Below are 13,543 nucleotides of genomic sequence, written 5' to 3' on the forward strand. Positions count from 1 at the left end.
GACATCTGTATAACAGAAGGCAATACAGAAGAGGGGCTAGAAGCATGGAGTCTGGAGCCAGAGAACCAGATTTTGAATCCCAAAAGTTTCCCACTAGCCGCGGGACTCTCAGCAATGACTTAACACTTTGTCTTTACTTTACATTCCACATGGGGCTGTTCTGGAAACTAAATTATTTAATAAGTGTGAAATACTTAGTCCATTGCCCAGCACACAGTAACTGCTCTGTACATGTTATTATTTACTTATAATTTATAATTTATAATCATTTAAATTAATTATAACCATCTTATACAGCTGGTTTGGGATATTTATCAGTTCAATCAATCATGTAACCAACCAAACAGCACAGCATCATATGGCCAGGCCCTCAACAAATGTAATTTTAATATTATTATCACTTTACTTGATGTGTGTTACAATTTCTCTGAACCTGTTTGCTCATCACCTAAATATAGAGATAATGAGCCTCCTTTCACAGGCACTATGAAACTTAAATAAAAGAATATAAGAATATAAACTTAAATAAAAGAAAAATTGTATAAAGTACTACAGAGACTTAAAATATGTTTTATAAAATAGCAAAAATTACTTAGCAGTCTCAAAACAATGGAGTTTTCTCTTTAGATATTGAAACTCACCACTGTAATATTTTCTTAAATAAGCATGCCAAGAATGATATCTGATACATAACTCTAACGACCTTCAGCAATACCAAAGTAAAATCTAATTTTGTTAATTCCCCCAATGACTTGATTTGGAAACAGAGATAGGGAAAGGGGTAAGAAATAGAAGAAATTAAAAAAAATGATACAGAAAATTCCTTACCTGAGTCCAAAACAGTCGCTCAGAGCAATGGATGAATTATAAACTCCCTCCACATAGCCCCGATAATGACAATGATTCTAAATGATAAAAATTATATTATCATCAAATACTGTTACATTGCTAAAATCATCATAGAAGTTATAGAGCTAATAAAATTATTTCAGGTTAGTAAACTATCAATTTTGTTCATATCACTGGAAACTTATCACATGGCATTCTTTGGATTATCTTTAGATTATCTTTTGCCCTCCTATACAAGGATACAAATGTTTAGGCATATTTCCAGAGGATACTAAGTACAAAGAGCTCTATCCCAATAACCTTTAAGCCTAGAAGCAGAACAAGACAGCATTATATCATGTTTAACATTTTTTTAATGTTTATTTTTGAGAGAGAGAGAAAGAGCGCACACAAGTTGGGGAGGGACAGAGAGAGAGACACACAGAATCCAAAGCAGGCTCCAGGCTCTCAGCTCTCAGCATAGAACCTGATGCCAGTAGGTTCGGCATTCGACTTTGGCAGAGGTCATGATCTCACGGTTCGTGGGTTCAAGCCCCGCATCAGGCTCTGTGCTGACTGCCAGTTCAGAGCATGGAGCCTGTTTCAGATTCTGTATCTCCCTCTCTCTCTGACCCTCCCCTGCTCACGCTGTGTGTCTCTCTCTCTCAGAAATAAATAAAACAAAACAAACAAACAAAAAAAGTTTAACTATGTATGGCAACAGATATTAACAAGACTTACTGTGGTGATCATTTCACAATATATACAAATGTCAAATCCTTATGTTGTACACCTGAAACTAATGGAGTATAATGTGTGTTAATTGTACTTCAATTTTAAAAAATTCTTAGAAGGACAACAACAAAAGAAAACCCAGTGGAAAACTGGGCAAAAGTCATGAACAGCCAATTCACAAAAGAATTTAAAAATGCCTTCACATGCAGATTTTCTTTTTTTTTTTTTTTTTTTATGTTTTATTTATTTCTAGGAGAGAGAGAGAGAGACAGCATGAGCAGGGGAGGGTCAGAGAGAGAGGGAGTCACAGACTGAAACAGGCTCCAGGCTCTGAGCTGGCAGTCAGCACAGAGCCCGACGCGGGGCTCGAACCCACGAACCGCGAGATCATGACCTAAGCGAAAGTCGGACGCTTAACCGACTAAGCCACCCAGGCGCCCCCACATGCAGATTTTCAATCTCACTCATGAGGAAGTAAAAATCCATGAGTCTGCACTGATACAAATGAATGAGAAGGGACACCTTTTCCTTACAGAAAGCTCTAATGCATATAGAAGCACTGATGAAATTAAGAAATCACCACTTTAACAACCATCATAACCATTAATTCAGACAAATACTAACTACTAACACTAATGAGTAAAAATATGAGAAGTTAACAGGATATTTACATTAGTCTCAAGATGTCTAACCATATCATTAATTAAAAAGTCAAAAACAGTAACTTTATAGAGGAGAAACCTAACAGGCAATTCCTTAACTAAATGATCACTGTTAATGCCATCAGGAACAGCACTAATTGCAGCACTTGGTTCCTGATAAGATACACGGAGGATCTCTCGGTATTACTTTGTTGGTACTACTGCCAAAAGTACATAACCTGACTTGGATCATGAGCAAACGTCAATCTCCAATGTCAGGATATTCTACAAAACTTGGTCTACACTTCTCAAAAATGCCGGTGTCATGAAATACAAGGGAAGACAAAGGATTTCCAGATTAAAGGACGCTGCAGAGACATGACAGCTGAATGCAGCAAATGAACTTGGATCTTCTTTTGCTATGAACTATATTATTGGGATAATGGTCCAAAAAAAAAAAATCAATAAGGTCTGTATATTAGATCATAGCATCGCTTCATTGTTAACTTTCTAATTTTGATAACTGTACTTGATTAATTAAAAGAATTCCTGTTTTTAGGAAATTTACAATGAAGTATTTAAAGGATAAAGTGATACCATGTTTGCAATATACTCTTTATAACTTTGAGAAAAAAAGACACGAAAGAAAGGATAAAGCAAATACAGTAAAATGTTAACATCTGGGGAATCTAGGTAAAGGAAATACACAAATGTTTTAGATTATTCGTGCAACTTTTCCTATAAGTCTTAATAAAAAAAAGTTAAACAATTTTACACTAAAAATATAGGCTAAATTTCAACATTTTACAACTTTTTCTATTGTGGGGCAGGCAATTCACAACCACTAATGTTTTTCTCTCTAGTGCTTTGTATTAAAGTCTAGCTTTGGTATTGCTTTCTTCTCAGCAGAGAAAAATAAATACCTTCTACTATTACTAAAGAGGTAGCATCTATGAGATAATAATACTTGTAACTCATGGCACTCTAAAATTAAATATTTCTAGGGGTGCCTGGGTGGCTCAGTCAGTTAAGCATCCTCCTTCAGCTCAGGTCATAATCTTAAGGTTCTTGAGTTCGAGCCCCACATAGGGCTCTGTGCTGACAGCTCAGAGCCTCGAGTTTGCTTCAGATTCTGTATCTCCCTCTCTCTCTGCTTCTCTGCCACTCATGCTCTGTCTCTCTTTCTGTCTCTCGAAAATAAGTAAACGTTAAAAAGAAAAAATTTTTAATTAAATGTTTCATAGAAGCTCTTTAATTTGACGTGACTAAAACCCATCAACTGGTCACTTAATCTACCAACTGGACAGTATTTTTTAAATAACTGGGTTTTATTATTAAATCTTTCCAAAGCCTTCAATGTACTTTAAAAATTCATATTTCAGGGGTGCTGGGTAGCTCAGTCGGTTAAGCATCCAACTTCACCTCAGGTCATGATCTCCCATTTTGTGGGTTCAAGCCGCACTTCAGGCTCTGTGCTGACATCTCAGAGCTTGGAGCCTGCTTAGGATTCTGTGTCTCCCTCTCTCTCTGCCCTCCCCTGCTCACACTTTGTCTGTCTCTCTCTTTTTCTCAAAAATAAAATAAACATTAAAAAAAGCTTTTAATTATATTTCATAAGTCTACAAAAGATCTAATTCAACTCCATGATTATAGTAAAGGTACAAAAGTCACAAACAGTTTTGGAAATACACAAACTATAAGCAAAAAACTCAACTAGGGCGAGAAGAAGTACACAGAACTATTAAAGAGCCACCTAAAAAAACAAAAACCAAAAATTAAAAAACAAACAAAAAAACCCCCTAGCCACAGCCCATATGCCTTGGGCAGTCAATATAGTTTTCAGACAGAACAAAGAGTATTAATTAATTGGAGAAGTTCGTTAAGACACTTGCAACCCCAAAGTTCTAACACACAGTAATCTGAAGTTTGATTTCACACAGTAACTTGAATAAAATGGTTATTAAAATGTAGTTTCTTTGTGAAAAAAGGCCTTTGTGAAATATGCCGATGATAAAAACCAGGTAATAGCTTCACAAATTACTTTAAACTTAAATAATGGATCATAAGGAAAAGCATTTACCTTTTCTCAGTGTAATTTCATTGAATTTTATAAACAAAAGTAATGTCATTATGATACCTGACAACCTAGCGGCATGCCAAAAATTCCCGGTAACAAGGTTTTAATTGGTATCTCAAATCTACAGATATACTTTCATCTATCTGAACAATATTCAAAACCAAGAAATAAGAAAACGATTTCATCTGTCTTAATCTGTATTTTTCAATCATCCAAGAAAGCACAACTCCATAGTAATACTTTCAGATAACAGTTGCATAAATTTCTATTTGACTGAAATCTGTTTTTGGCAGTTTTAAGCATTTATATTTTCAGTAATAATAAATAATATTTACTGAGTTAAAAATGGCCAGACTATCTGTTCTGAATATCTTGCAGGTATTAACTCATTTTATGGGGACACAATGTACAGCATAAGGAATATAATTAATAATGTGTAACAACTTTGCATAGTGACAAATGGGAGCTAGGTTTGTCATGGTAATCATGTCATAACATATATAAACTTTGAATCACTATGTTATGTAGTGATACAAATATAATGTTGTATGTCAACTATACTTCAATTTTTTGAAAAGTATTAACTCATTTAAGCCTTCCAAGTAACTCCATGAACTTGTAATTACCATTCCCATTTTAAGGTGAAGATAATAAGGTACAAACAAGTCAAGATAATATGACCAGCAAATAAATGACAGAGCCAGCAACAACAACAAAAAGAGCCAGGATTACATCCAAACAGTGTGAAATTAATCTAAAATAAGGGTTTGCCTTCTATCTATGTGAAGTGTCCTGCAAAAGTGCATAACTAACATAAATAATTCAATTCAGCCAAACATTACAGAGCTCAGACAGGGAAATAATACATGTTTAATGGAAACAAACACTTCAACGGACACTGATGCAAAAGAAAAAATATAGAATGGCTAACTGCCAAAAAAGACTGTAAAACGCTTTCACGGATGACACGAAAAATGTTTATGCTCTAATTTAATAATGCATAAAGCCAAATTCAGCAACAACCAACTATTTCGAGTATTCCTGGCCAGTCATGTCTTCAGAAATACTCTGTTCTCTGATGCAAACAGGACCACATTTCTTTAGAAAAGAACTATTAGTAAAAAATTAGAACATAAAACAGCACACAAGTGTTCATTCTTTACTAAGTACTAACGGCAAATCAAATGGTTTAATAAGTAACACATGCTTTCAGAGAGATTAACTTTCAGCAAAAAAATTTTTTTAGATTTTAAAATATAACAAGCATTCATAAGCCATAAGGATTACCATAAATAGAAGATTATTTCTTGGACTTAAAAAAAAAAAAAAAACGCTTGACTACTTGAGGACCTGGAAAAGTGTAAAGTACACTACAGTCCATGTAAATACACCCACCACATACCCCCTTCCCAGGACAGCTCCATACATTGTAATGTCAAGAGTGGCCCTTGGTGACTGTGATGTATAGTCTTGCGTACCTGAACACAACAGTAAAATTATAATTATGTTAAATTCCACTATAAGATCAAGAGGAAAATATGTTACCTGTACATCAGGATGGTCAGAGATCAGAGCCCCTTCCTTGTTGTAGGTATAAACTACAAAATCTTGGGGCAAAAGGTCTCTGGAAGAGGAATAAAACATATCACTTAAAATTACTTTATCTATACACAACTAAGAACACAACTCATAAGGCGATATTCCTAGAACAGATAAACAGGAACAAAAACTTTTGCCTTATAAATTATTATATAAAGAGGAAGCTACTATAAAGCAAAAAGCGCATAAATAGATCCACATCTGAAATCACGTGCATTGCTTCCTCATAAAGAATGCTAGGCTGCCTATGTGTTCTAATGGTCATAAAATGCTGGCTGCAAAAAATAACAGTAACGTCTCTAAATTTTTCTGGTAGATCTCATAGGAAAAGTATAAATAAGATTATATAGTACATCATATTTCTATAAGAAAAATAAGTGCTTTTACTCTTTCCTAAAAGTACTATATAAATGAGAAGCACTCACTGCTTTAACCTGGTAAGTAGAGAGGCAAAATCTGTGTCAGCTGGAGGAAACAATTACTGCTGACTGCTGAAGCTTTCCTGCATGTTAAGGGAGCTCAGCACTGTAAATCTTATGTGTAAAGACAGGGTTATCTTCGTTAAAGAAAAAAACTATTCAGGGGCGCCTGGGTGGCTTAGTCGGTTGAGCGTCTGACTTTCGCTTAGGTCATGATCTCGCGGTTCGTGGGTTCGAGCCCCGCGTCGGGCTCTGTGCTGACTGCCAGCTCAGAGCCTGGAGCCTGTTTCAGTCTGTGAATCCCTCTCTCTCTGACCCTCCCCTGCTCGCGCTGTCTCTCTCTCTCTCTCTCCTAGAAATAAATAAAACATTAAAAAAAACATTTAAAAAAAAAGAAAAAAACTATTCAGTGACACTTGTTAAAAACGGTAAGGCAGACTTTATTCAGCTCCACTGTGATATATATATAGGAATCACTACAATGGGATTTTACAGTGAAAGATAAAGGATCAACTCCAAATACAGCATGGGCAAGTGGGAATTTATAGTCAAGGAGCAGAGGTCAGTGGATTGGAAATTAACTAACCGAAAATATCAGTGGTAAGAGTTGGTCTGGTTAAACTAATCTAACAGAAGACAGGCCAGGGTGATAGGAAATCACCCGGGGGGTGGTAAAGGATGAGGAACCTGATCACATGCCCAGAGAGATTTGAATTGGGGGGAAGAGGGGTAGTCCTTGCTAAAACCAGATTTTATAAGGAATTGCATGGGTGATGCGCTTAGGAGAAGGTTCAACAGCTTGACTAAAGTTTGGTCAACCAAAGAATTTTTGTCAGTCTCCCCTCTTGTTCAAGAAAAGAAGAGGGACACCTGGGTGGCTCAGTTGATTGAGTGCCTGACTTCAGCTCAGGTCATGATCTCATGGTCTGTGGGTTTGAGCCCCGCATCAAGCTCTGGGCTGACAGCTCGGGGCCTGGAGCCTGCTTCAGATTCTGTGTCTCCCTCTCTCTCTGCCCCTCCCCTGCTCATGCTCTGTCTCTCTCTCTCTCAAAAATAAATAAACATTAAAAAAAATTTTTTTAAAGAAAAGAAGAGACATCCTTCTTTCCTCTGAACAATATAAATCTAGACAGAATCTGGATGCCTTTTGTTCATTAAGGACCAGCTGAATCATCTATTGGAACTTGGTAGTAAAGGACATTTGCTGGATGGTGCTAGCAGCCAGGCATTTAATGAGGACAGTTGCTATGAAAATAAAAGACAAATAAAGATTAACAGTTAGAAACCCAGTTTCTGAATCCAGAGGGGAGCAGTCAAGGTTGTTAGACTTGAAATTCTCGAAGCATGTTTAGATGGTAGAGGATGGCATGGTCCATCCGACAAATTTTCCTGGTTGGAAATTTGAGTGAAAGTGGTGATGGCATGAGGCGTTCTGGTGAACTTTCTGAATGGTCCATACAGCAGGAGACAGGAAAGTTGTCCTTATGTGAACTGTTGTGGTAAATTTTTTTTTGAAATTTTTATCAATTTGTTCACCTTCAGCTTGTAGAACTTCAAGAAAAGGGTAGTTTTAATTCTCAATGATTCCAACTCAGAGAGAGGGAGAAAAACAAAAATGTTAATTTGGAGAATGGTAGCCAGATATTGGAGGAAACTAGAAGATTTCAGATTTGGTAAAAAAAAAAAAAAAAAAAAAAAACCCGGCAAAATGTGCAAGATAGAACTGGCAAAGATACACTGGAGTTTTCTACTAAAACAAATGAAAACATTCTCTCTACAGTCACCCTCATTTCTGTCAAAGATAATCAAAGTAAGACTAATCTGTGTGCCAAGTAAGTCTAGTCTCATTAGACCTGTCCTGATTATTTACATAAGTGCAGCAAAAACAGTGATTGGCCACCTAGGTCCTTGTTTGAGTTTGATTTCCTGAAACATTTCTTAAGGAATCAGATTGGACTTCTAAAAGCCTCCCAGGGTGGGGCGCCTGAGCAGCTCAGTCAGTTAAGCATCTGACTTCTGCTCAGGCTAGAGATCTCATGTTCCTGAGCTCATGCTCCACATCAGGCTTTCTGCTGACAGCACAGAGCCCACTTTGGATCCTCTGTCTCCCTCTCTCTCTGCTGCTGCTGCTCTCTCTCACTCAAATAAATAAAGAAAAATAAACATTTTTAAAATAATAAATAAATAAATAAATTTATTTTAAAAAGCCTCTCAGGGCTGGGAAGCCATCAGATTTTGCCTGTGGTATCTTATATATGCAGAATTCCTTTCTTCTTAAGGTTTTCAGAATACCCTGAGGTTCCTAGACCTGCCAGAAATTACCTTCCTTTATTCACCTGTAAAATAGGAAACCCTGTAAGAGGCCAGGTACAGGCTGGTTTTATCAAGGTGTGGGAGGGGAGGGATTGGCTCCTTAAAGTCAACCTTATCTCCTTAATGCTGTCTGATTGTATCTGATTTGATGTATCATTCTCAAATATGACATTCCATTCAAAGCCTTGAAAATATAACTAAGGTTTCCAACTTCACAGATTCTCACTGAACTTACCCAAATAACTATACTGCCATGAAAATAAGAATACTCTCTAAGAGCTTCTAATTTCTGAAGGTCTTGGGTAGGGACAAAAGATCAATGTTTCAACTCTATATACAAAGAGAAAAAGTTTTCCTGCAATTCCTATCAAAATAACACCAGCATTCTTCACAGGGCTATAACAAACAATCCTAAAATTTACATGGAACCAGAAAAGACCCTAAATAGCCAAAGCAACCCTGAAAAAGAAAACCAAAGCAGGATGCATCACAATTCCAGACCTCAAGCTGTATTACAAAGCTATAATCATCAAGACAATATGGTACTGACATAAGAACAGACACACAGATCGATGGAACAGAATATAGAACCCAGAAACAGACCCACAAAAGTATGGCCAAGTAATCTTTGACAAAGCAGGAAAGAATATCCAATGGAAAAAAAGACAGTCTCTTCAGCTAATGGTGTTGGGAAAACTGAACAGTGAAAGGCAGACGAATGAACCTGGACCACTTTCTTACACGGAATACAAAAATAAACTCAAAATGGATGAAAGACCTAAACATAAGACAGGAAGTCATCAAAACCCTAGAAGAGGAAACAGGCAACAACCTCTTCGAACCTCTGTTGCAGCAACTTCTTACTTCATGTGTCTCCAGAGGCAAGGGAAACAAAAGCAAAAATGAATTATTGGGACATCATCAAGATAAAAAGTTTCTGCACAGAGAAGGAAACAATCAGCAAAACTGAATGCAACCGACAGACTGGGAGAAAATATATGCAAATGAAATATCAGATAAAGGGTTATTATCCAAAATCTATAAAGAACTTATCAAACTCAACACCCAAAAAACAAATAATCCAGGGAAGAAATTGGTAAAAGACATGTCTTTTCCAAAGAAGACATCCAAATGGCTAACAGACACATGAAAAAATGCTCAACATCACTCATCATCAGAGAAATACAAATCAAAACCACAATGAGATACCACCTCACACCTGTCAGAATGGCTAACATTAACAACTCGGGCAACAACAGATGTTAGTAAGGATGCAGAGAAAGAGGAATCCTTTTGCACTGCTGGTGGGAAAGCAAGCTGGTGCAGCCACTCTGGAAAACAGTATGGAGGTTCTTCAAAAATTAAAAATAGAACTACCCTAAAACCCAGCAGTTGCACTACTAGGTATTTATCCAAAGGATTAAGGAGTGCTGATTCAAAGGGGCACATGCACCCCAATGTTTATATAGCAGCACTATCAACCATAGCCAACATATGGAAAGAGCCCAAATGTTCATCGACAGACAAATGGATAAGGAAAATATGGCATATACATACAATGACTACTACTTAGTGATCAAAAAGAATGAGACCTTGCCATTTGCAACAACATAGATGGAACTGGAGTGTATTATGCTAAGCAATATTAGTCAAAGAAAGACAAATATATGATTTCACTCATAAATGGAATTTAAAAAACAAAACAATGAACATAAGGGAAGCAGAAATAATATAAAAACAGAGTGGGGAACAAACCATAAAAGACTTAAATACAGAGAACAAACTGAGGGTTGCTAGCAGGATGCTGGGCGGGGGGGATGAGCTAAATGGGGGATGGGCATTAAGGAGGACACTTGTTGGGATGAGCACTGGGTATTACATGTAGGTGAAGAATCATTAAATTCTATTCCTGAAATCATTATTATACTATATGTTAACTACTTGGATTTAAATTAAAAAAATAAAATTTTTAAAAATTAAAAAAAGTTTTCCTTAAATTTAGAAACCAAAACATTAAAGAACCAGGAATGTTTCAATAAAAAGTCATAAAAAACTATAATCATTCTCATCAGTTCATTCAGGCCCATGTAATTAAGTCTTGTTCTACTTAATCCTGGGTTAGCAGTCTTTATGAATCCATCCGTTTCTTCATTAGTTCTGACATTCTTACTCAATCCAATGGAAAGATCTCAAAGTTTTTAAGTGATGCCATCAAAGAGCATTCTAACCTGTAGCTAATTATAAAAAGCATCACAGTATAATAGTCACTGTCTGTGAATGACAAAACACTTAAAAATAGTTGTGGTTAAAGATCTGATGAGAGTTCATTATAATGCTATTGACAAGGACATTTCATTATTTCTGTGACTTACAGCAATTTAAGGTAATAATTCCACAATGACAGGATTGATAGATTTCTATGAATATCATACAATTTCTGAAATAACCTGTAATAGTAACATATCTATATACATGTAATGTAAAGTTTATCATCACTGATTTGACAATGTTTCCCATGTAATTTAACATATCAAATATACCTAATTCATTATTCATCTCTCTTTTTATAAGGAAAGAGACAAAACCTATGAGATTTTCCAAGGGTCGTCTAGGAAATCTCAAAGTTAGTCAAAGGTCAAAAAGACTCCACTTAGAATCTGATTTGGGGAAGCTGTCACCTCAGAAGGTTTGATCACTTGACTAAAGATCACAGGTCACTGTAAAGCAATCCTTCCTTAGTTATCCATTCAACCAAAATCACAATTAAAAGATATCAAGGGTAAATACAGAAAGTTACATGGTTGTAAAAATTCTTAGCCTCCTACAATTAAGAAGACCTGGTTTTCTTCAATAATCTAAGAACTGATCAACATAATATGAAGCACAGGAAATTATTTTGAAACACAAAATCTTGTTTTCCCAGGCATATTACTTAAAAGGTAAAGAAAATCAACCTTTTTTTTTTTTAACACTTTCTTATTAAGAGCACAACAAAAGAAGACTTTGTTTTAACACATAGAGGAAACCAAATAATGTTTTTATATCATGTGCTATTAACACAAAGATAAAATTTTTTAATTTTTTAATAAATCCATCCAACCTTGGCCAACTTCGATCAGAAAAGGAAAGGTTCCTTTTCCAAGGTTCCTTTTCCACAAATCTTACAAAAAATTTTTCTTATATCCATTCAGTTTTTCTCCTACTCTTTTCTTCTTTCTCCTTCTGGAACAGCCAGTCTTTTCTACTTTCCCAACAAAATTACTCTCTTTTTCCCTTAACAAAAATGTGTCCTCCATAACTTTCCTTACCAAAACTATATCTTACTTTCCCTGCATACAGTTTTTTCTTTATTATTACTATTCCTAGTAGTTTCATTTACATATATGGATTATATTTTTAACCATTTGAAACTCAAATTTTCAGTGAAAAGTAGGAAGCAGGCAATTACAAACTCACATACTATCACATACTCAGCATACTATCATAATATAGCAAGTTTAAGAATATATCACTTCATAATTTTTAGAGACGTGTATCTTTTTCATAGTACAACTTTATCATGCTTACTTATAGAACCAAATATATTTAGCTTTTCTATACAATATTAAAAACAAGATTCCAAAAGTAAATAAAATTAATGTTCAGCAATTAATGTTTCAATATCTTCTCTAATCTGGAAATGATCTAGTCAATAAATATCCATCTTTAACTTAGTATAGCTTTAATGTTTAAAGTTATGAAAAAGGTTTTTAAACTATTCTTAAGAACTATCATAAAACATAATGATCACTGAAGACTTCATTTATAATCTTTTAACCCATTTGTATCTATTTAATTTACTTGATCTTAACAATTATGCTTGAATTACCCATGAAAATTTCATAAGACATTAACTAAACAAAGCTAGCCGTCCATCATATTAAGTTATTTTTCCTGTTGACAGATCAAACAAGTAAAAAAAAAAAAAATCACAGAGGCAAACACCCTAAGGAATCTAAAAAGTTATTCATAATTCTTCTTTCTTTTTCTTTTTAACTGCTGTGCCTGACATGCACAAAACAATTCCTTTTCTATTATACATTTTGTTTTCACATTGGATTTATAGTTTATAGCCTTAAACATCTAGTAGGCATAAATTTGTCTGACTAGTTAACGGAGATAGAAAAAAACTTTGTGTCTGCATTATATATCTAATGCTGACAACTCTGAAGTAGTCAGAGTTTAGCAATAAGTTTAGCAAAAATTTCAAAGCTACCTTTATTTACCCAAGATCATCCCAGATCATATGAAATTTAAAAAAAAAAAAAAAAGACAGGGGCGCCTGGGTGGCTTAGTCGGTTAAGCGTCTGACTTTCGCTTAGGTCATGATCTCGCGGTTTGTGGGTTCGAGCCCCGCGTCGGGCTCTGTGCTGACTGCCAGCACAGAGCCTGGAGCCTGTTTCAGAGTCTCTATCTCCCTCTCTCTCTGACCCTCCCCTGCTCACGCTGTCTTTCTCTCTCTCTCTCTCCTAGAAATAAATAAAAATATTAAAAAAAAGAAAAAAAGACAGGTTAGGTTCTATAATTCTGGGTTTGAAGAAAACTTAATTTATATAAGTGTTCATTTGTCTCCAAGCTAATTTGAATAGACTTCCATTAAGGGATTTTATACGTTAATTTGGTAATACCATCCAGAGTTAGAAAACTACCACACATCTATAACATACATATATAAACATACATAGACAGATACAAATAGAGATCCTATAGCTTCCATTCCAAAATTTCAGATGTGAGTCACTAAAACAGTAATACAATTTCACTGGTTTATCTCCACTTTGTATTTTCATCCAAACTGTGTTTCTAGCAAATGGACCTAATTAAGGTGACCTGCCTACCAATAACTGTGAAGGCTTTTTAAGATTTTCTTTTGCTGTGATAATGTAATCTTA

The 13,543-nt window shown here is 35.3% G+C and overlaps 1 protein-coding gene across 1 annotated transcript in view; it reads right to left on the reverse strand.

Moving 5' to 3' along the window:
* ADAM9 (ADAM metallopeptidase domain 9) overlaps nt 1–13,543 on the reverse strand; it is a 141,470-nt gene that overhangs the window by 108,017 nt on the left and 19,910 nt on the right. Inside the window, 2 exon segments of the mRNA XM_039242586.1 lie at nt 829–905; nt 5,827–5,905. Of these exon segments, the coding sequence (XP_039098517.1) occupies nt 829–905; nt 5,827–5,905 (156 nt within the window).

Source organism: Hyaena hyaena, unplaced genomic scaffold (genome assembly GCF_003009895.1).
Source record: "Hyaena hyaena isolate Hyena2069 unplaced genomic scaffold, ASM300989v1 scaffold_215, whole genome shotgun sequence".
NCBI lineage: Eukaryota > Metazoa > Chordata > Mammalia > Carnivora > Hyaenidae > Hyaena > Hyaena hyaena.